This window comes from Capsicum annuum, chromosome 2 (genome assembly GCF_002878395.1).
Source record: "Capsicum annuum cultivar UCD-10X-F1 chromosome 2, UCD10Xv1.1, whole genome shotgun sequence".
Classification (NCBI taxonomy): Eukaryota; Viridiplantae; Streptophyta; class Magnoliopsida; order Solanales; family Solanaceae; genus Capsicum; species Capsicum annuum.
This window is the reverse complement of record NC_061112.1, coordinates 8,508,562-8,515,785: the sequence shown is the minus strand read 5'-3', so window position 1 is coordinate 8,515,785 and position 7,224 is coordinate 8,508,562. Positions and strand designations below refer to the sequence as shown.

Below are 7,224 nucleotides of genomic sequence, written 5' to 3'. Positions count from 1 at the left end.
CATGTATTATTTTTCTACTCTCCTATGGTATATCTATTGGACTCTCTTTTCCTACGGAATGCACCAGATTTCTTCAAAGCCTTGATAACGCACTTAGCAATGTAAGCAGTCTCTTCATCCCCCTACACTTAAATTGTCTTTGGTAACCTTCAGAGTTAGATTCTTTTATACCTTGAGCTCATCTTTTAGCTTCCCAAGTTTCTTCAATATCTTGTATGTTTTAAGATTCCTAATAAGCTCATCCAAAGACATCTTTTTTAAATCCTTATCTTCAGTAATTATGTTCACCTTGATCTCCCATCTATTAGGCAGTATGCTTAAGAAATTTCTCACCTACTTGTTAGTTGGAATTATTTCACCTAGATAGTACAACGCATTGGTGATAGCAGTGAACCTTGTGTGCATCTCCTGCATGAATTTGTTTTCCTGCATGGTGAATGTCTCATACTGATTAGTCATCATATCCATCTTAGAATGTTTAACCTGAGTAGTTCCTTCATGGGTTGTCTTTAGAAAATCCCAGATTTCCTTGGCAATTTGACAGCCAAATATCCTATTGTACTCATCAGGACCAATGACACCGACAAGAATATTCCTGGCCTTGTAATTCTTTTCTATCTTCTTTTTATCTGTGTCATCAAACTCCTTCTTAGTTTTATGAACTTTTGTGGTCACATCACCAACTTTAACTGATCTGGTGGAAATGAAAGGACCATCCTCTATGATATTCCAGAGCTCACAATCTTCTGCCATGATAAAGTTGTGCATCCTTATTTCCACCACCCATAATATTTACCATTGAAATTTGGTGGTTTGGTGGTAGATTGGCCTTCTTCTTAACTTGGAGGAGCTGTCATTTCTCTACTTAGGATCCTTACAAAGTGTTAGCCTTTATAAGAAAGTCTAGCTCTAATACCAAATAAAGAGTTTATAAGAAACTCGAGGAACTATTCCCAAATCCACACATGTAACAAGAAATAGGATATAAGGGAAGTGATAAGTGCATAAGTACAGAAAATTAAAGACACAGAATTTTTAAGTGGAAACACCTTACTCAAGGGAGAAAAACCACTATCTGTCTCTGGGATTTCAAGATCTACTATATTCAAGAAACTTCTTGAATATGGACTCCAAGCATTAACCTTTTAATCCTTTGTTTCCTAGAAATAACTCTATTATAAGAAAACCCAAGCAGTAACTCTACTACTTCTTGCCCCAGCTAACTCTAGCTGACAACACCTTCAACGAACTCTAATTGGACTCCTCAAGCTAACTCTAGGTTGGAGAATCACCTAACTCTAGATGATTATAATAAGCTGGTTAAACCATAATACCTACTATAATCATAAGAAAACATAGGAAAGTATTTAAGTACAGATTACAAAGACTCAACTATAATAAGGAAATAGAGATAAACTCAATGAACACCAAGTTCCCTGTTACAGTTCCAGCCTTTGATTTGAAATACTGCAACACTTTGGAAATATATTTAATTAGAAGTATATGGAAGTGTTGGTTTTCTTATTGAGGAAGATGAGCAATATATATCTTGACACATGAAACCTAGAAGCAATCTCATTGGTTTAACCAAAAAGGTGAAAGCAACTTTTCACCAAATTTTGTACTTTGTGTCAGCTGGACTGTTAACTATGACAGTGACCAATGATCCTAACCTGTTCCCTAATATGCAGAGGGCCGTTGTCATCATAACAAGGGCTCCGGGGAACAGATCTCAAGCTATGAATTATCAATCATCAAAACGAAGGACTTAACACTATGAAATAATTGGATATCATAAATTTAATGTTCCAAAATAATGCTTTTAGATTCATTTAGTAATTGTGTTGACACTTTTGATAGGAACCACCCTGTAGGATTACTATTATCAACTTTTTTCTTACCCTTTTCCCTTTTGTATGAACCTGTGGGGATAAACCTACATCCTTCGACACTTGACATTATGCTGGTATTCTATTTCTTGTCTATCTTCTATTTTAGATACATCTTCTTGCATACTTTTATGTAGTCCTGTATCTATTTTCTCATAAAAAATAATATCATGAAGAACCTTAATAGGGGAGCTATGTTTCTGAGCCAACACTGTCTGTAACTTTGCTACTTTTTCAATCTCCTTATGTTAACCTTCTGTTTGTTTAATCAACAATTGCTCCTATGAGGTGAGGTGACAACTAAATAGATTCTACATTAGAAACCCCTCCTCCTTCAACAAAATCATGCACAACACTAATTTATCAACTTGTAAAGGTTCATGAAACCTTCCAGTTGCTAACTCTTTTTGTATAGCTTTCTCATATTTAAACTCTCTAGGTATAGCCTTTTCTATGGACTTTACATCGACTTCATTGTTATCTCCTCTGTATGACTCATAGCTTGATTATTTCTAGAATTATGAGTGTCTTTTCCTGCATCATTGTCATTATCTTTATATTTACTCTCTTGTTTAGTATTATCCATGCCTGTTAACTCTAATTTCTCTTTATTGGTTACAGTGGGTTGAGGACTATGAATCTCTGAGTTGACAAGTTCGTCGTGCTCCTGTTGCTGCTGTTGTGAAGACCCTGTGATATTCTTTATACTTTCTTGATTATTCACCTCCCTATACTTTTGGGAAGACTGTTGTGATAATATGTGATTTACTTATTGTTGTGATGTTTGTGTGTGTATCATCCCTAACAACTGTAATATGATCATCCTCTACTTCTGTAGTTCTATCCTTCTCATGTGTATCACTATTTTTCTCTCCTTCCTCCCGTAGAGTATCAAATGTATTCCAATAGTAATGGATTTATTAAGAGGAGATACAATTGTATCTCTTAAAAATTGTCTAAATCTCTTTCCAATTTAAATCTCCTATTTGTTGGATTCCATTTTCTAGCCTTGGGCCTTCCTCTTTAGGGTGCTCTTTTCTTGGAAAGTTATTATTATCCTTCTTACAATCCTTTTCTTCTTCTTAATTACCATACTCAAACTAAATTCTTAGTTCCGAATGTAAAATTCTACATTCAGATTCATTATGTCCTTAAAGTTTACAAGTCTTGTAATATATAGGTAATATGTCATATTTAATCTGGATAGTCTTGTTTTATTCGTGTTGCTATTTACTACTTCCAACTCTTCCTGACTTGGTAAATCTGCTAGAACCTTTACCCTTGTACAACTTGGTCTGTTTTTATTAATAGTTACCAATTTAAGATGAATTGGCTTACCCACTACCGAAGTAAGTGAAAACAAAGACTCTTTAACAAAAAAGGTGGGTAAAATATTAGCAAAAATTATTCTAGCTATATCCTGAGTAGTTTCCTCTACAGGTTTAAACTTAATATCATAGATAAAGGTCTCATTTTATAGGCTACAACATTCATAGAAACTACGTAATATACATTCTTATCCATCATATTCACCTAGTCCTCCATTAGGTTAAACCTCATAGAGATGTGTCTATTTCTTAACAACCCAATTTTTCAATCTCCTTTCACGTTGCATTATTTTGAAAAACTTCCCAGCCATATCAAATGGCAAGTTTTCCATTATGTTCATCTTTTGTACCTCTTCCTCTGTTCATGTAATCCTAGGAACACCATTGTTATACGATACTGTTTGTAGACATCAAAAATTTATGGACAATACAAGAAGAATTCAATTTTTGTTAGATTTCTAAAATTTGTGGGACTATTCAAGAAGAATCCAAATTTTGTTAGAGTTCTTGGAGGCTACTCTATCCTAAACTCTGAATTATGCCTATATACATCTCTAAGTCCCAATAAACTCACTGGATATTCATAAAGAGATCAAGATCTTCAATATCTCCAATATCTTAGAAATTCATAGGATATTCATATAGAGATCAAAACCCTCCCTTCTTGATAATCAAATATATCAAGAAGATCCACAAACCTTCCTTTCATAGAGATCAAATCCAAATATTCTTATGTTTGAGAAATAAGTTGACCCTTGAATTATGGAGAAATTCATATCAAATTCAAATATGTCTATGTTATATAAATACGCTACTGACGGCCCTCGAATTACGGTGAAAACCAAGAGAGCCCTCAAATTACAAATAAATTCATATCAAATTCCAATATGCCTATGTTTGAGAAATACGCTACTGACGACCCTTAAATTACAGTGTAAATTAAGAGAGAAGAATCAAGGAAGGGACAGATTTGTACCCACATCATTTATCAATAAAAAATATTATTTCTTCATATTTTTATTTGTGGTTGAAGTTTATTTTCCATGAATTAAATTATGTTGAAAACAAACTGGCACGGCCAGTGGGACCAAATCCGCCCTTCATCTGTTTTTCATAAATCATAAACACTACTAAAAAAAAGAGAAAAATCTACCACAAAAATCGACCGCATGTGGTTGGTTTTCCTGCATTTTTTACCACAAAACCAACCAAAATGCGTGGTCGGTAAAAGTGTGGTAGCTTTTTTAAAATTGACCACGTGTGGTCGGTTTTCTTAATATATATATATATATATATATATATATATATATATATATATACATATATACATATATATTTAAAATTCAATAATATTTTTTTAAAAAAGAAAAAAACAATTTAAAAAAATTCAAAATAAACCGACCACAAGTGGTTGATTTTATTTTTAAATTAATTAATTAATTTTAATAAAACCGACCACAAGTGGTCGGTATTTTTATTTAAATAATTAATTAATTTTTATAAAAGCAACCACATGTGTTCAATTGTTTTATTTAATATAATTAATTAATTTTTAAACAATGATCACAATTAGTCATTTTTTAAAAAATTAATTAATTAATTATATAAAATCGACCATTAGTGGTCAATTTTTATAAAATTACAAGAAAAACTGACCACATGTGGTCAGTTTTTCTGGTAATTTTTTTAAAAAAATAACAGTATATAATACAACCAGCGTACAAACAACCAGCATACAATACAACCGCATACAACCAACATACAATACAAGTTTAAAAACATACAAAACTTACAAAAGTGTAAACACTACAACTCATCTCCAAATAGAAACTATAACACATACAAAAGTCTAAAAACTACCACTCATCATCTTCTTCGTCATCCGCATCCTCAGTCGCACACACATGATCTGATTTATCATCTGTGGTGCTATCATCTAGTAGGCCTAGAACTTTTGTATCCCGAACTGCATCACCAGAACAAGGAGGAAGAATCCCTGCAAATTGAATAAAAGAGTTGAACTGTTGCTGCAGCATGCTGATTTGTGATGTTGTTTCCTCCTCCTTCTGCTTTGCCCTCTCTCTCTGTGTAGCAATCTCGTCAGTGAGTTTAGAAACCATATTTTTTAGTAATTCAACAGTTTATCTATCAACTAATGAGGGATAGGATGTAGGGCCGGACGAAGACCTAACATTCTCGCTAAAATACTTTACGTGGTATCCGTAGTATTAGTCTCTAACTAGAGGATCAAAGTTTCTTACCATAACTCCTCCTCTATATCTTCAGGTATTGTATCACCCTGACTTCCAGAAGGCTGAGTACTACGATACTCATTAACGAGCTGTATATATTTGTCTTATATTCAAAGTAAAGTTAAAATTAATAGTAAAAAAATATTAAACTACTCGTACTTGAATAATATCAAATTTGAGAAAAAGATTCATAAATACAAAATTTGATTCTTACATGTGTAGCTTTTGTACGAGGCTCAACACAGACATCTTCATCAGTTGGGTTCTTTTTCTTCCTTACATGGGTCTCCTCGAATGTCTCATCTTGTCTTGCCTTCCTACCCAATTATTTTGCCTGCATATGATATAATTATTAATCTTCAAATAATTAAAAATTTCAATAGAAACAAACAATTAAAACTGTAAAACTTACATACAATTTTTTGATCCACAGTAATCCGACTAACTGCACCTGTAGTAAGTAGAGATCCACCCTTGGATAATACCCTAGCTTTCTTTCCTTTCTCTCTCAACACTTGGTATTCTTCGCTATTCCAATAACGAAGATAATCTTGCCACAAGGGTTTGAGTATATACCTGTTCGTACCCTGTTTATTCTGGCATAATCCAATAGAGCGTTCATTCTGGCTCTAGCTCTTCTATAAAAATTCCTCTTTATAGTATGGACATACGCGTCATCCCACTAGAAATATTTCTACAACAAAAACAAAAATATAATATTCAATTTTTTGTTCTAACAATGTGTTAAGTAGTCGATAAGTTAAATCCTTACATAAAATTCTTTAAATATTTCTTCTCTTTCATTTTCTGGAAACTTTTGCCAACTGGTCCAATAGCCATTTAAGTGCTGAGTAATGCATTTAGTCATAATTTTTCCAATTTCGTCATCTGGAATAAACCTACAACACAAGATCAAACAGTAATTTTATAGAGCATAATAATATAGTAAATGAAAAATGAATAATGTTGTATATTTAGAAATCTTACCATACTCCATATGGAATAATATACCACCTCCAATAAACATCTCTATCTCTGGACTGTGGATCAACTACTAGTGGAGCCACTAGCTTGGGCGAATCTAAAGGACCTGATAGAGTAACTTCAAGATAAAGATCCATCAACCCAATAGATCCAGCAGAATCACTGTGAGAACATGGGTGACTTCTAGTAGAGGGCACTGCAGATAATAGTAGATGACCAGATATGCCAGCGGTTGTCTGAAGGTACTGTGATGACGGTGGCATGGGGATGGAAGTAGAATGATTCACTGTAGACCCATGAAGTGGACCCACATGTGTAGTATAGGAACTTAATATTGCGATGACCTAGAATATGACGATCTGTTGGCGCATCATCAAATCGACCCTCAGATATACGAATATCTGTTGGTTGTATATAAGGCGGAGGTTGTTTTTTCTTTTTTGTCTTTGTAGGATCAACTTTTTGCTTACTTTTTTCACCTTTACCTATCATCTAAATTATGTAAAGTTAAAAAGTAGTTAGTCCCTACAAAATGAATATATAAGAAAACATTTCATGTTTCAAATTCACATTCAAATTACTAAATCAGTATTAAAACACTAGTGAAATAGTTACATAACCATAGCAAGTTTAGCTTACTCCAACAACACGATATAGACAAGAATATTTCTATTACTACATAAATTATGGAAAAGTAAAAACAACAATCTTACATAGTATATTACATATCAATCTAATACAAGAAACATAAAGGTAAATAGTACAAAACAT

General features: G+C 33.0%; 1 protein-coding gene across 1 annotated transcript; it reads right to left on the bottom strand.

Annotated features, from left to right (window-relative positions):
- Positions 1 to 2,349: 2,349 nt before the first annotated feature.
- Positions 2,350 to 5,337, bottom strand: LOC124896130. Its single transcript, XM_047407669.1, has 2 exons — positions 5,078 to 5,337; positions 2,350 to 2,617 (listed from the first exon to the last, which is right to left on the bottom strand). Exons 1-2 carry the CDS (start codon positions 5,335 to 5,337, stop codon positions 2,350 to 2,352), a joined length of 528 nt encoding a protein of 175 aa, XP_047263625.1.
- Between the last annotated feature and the right edge of the window lie 1,887 nt (positions 5,338 to 7,224).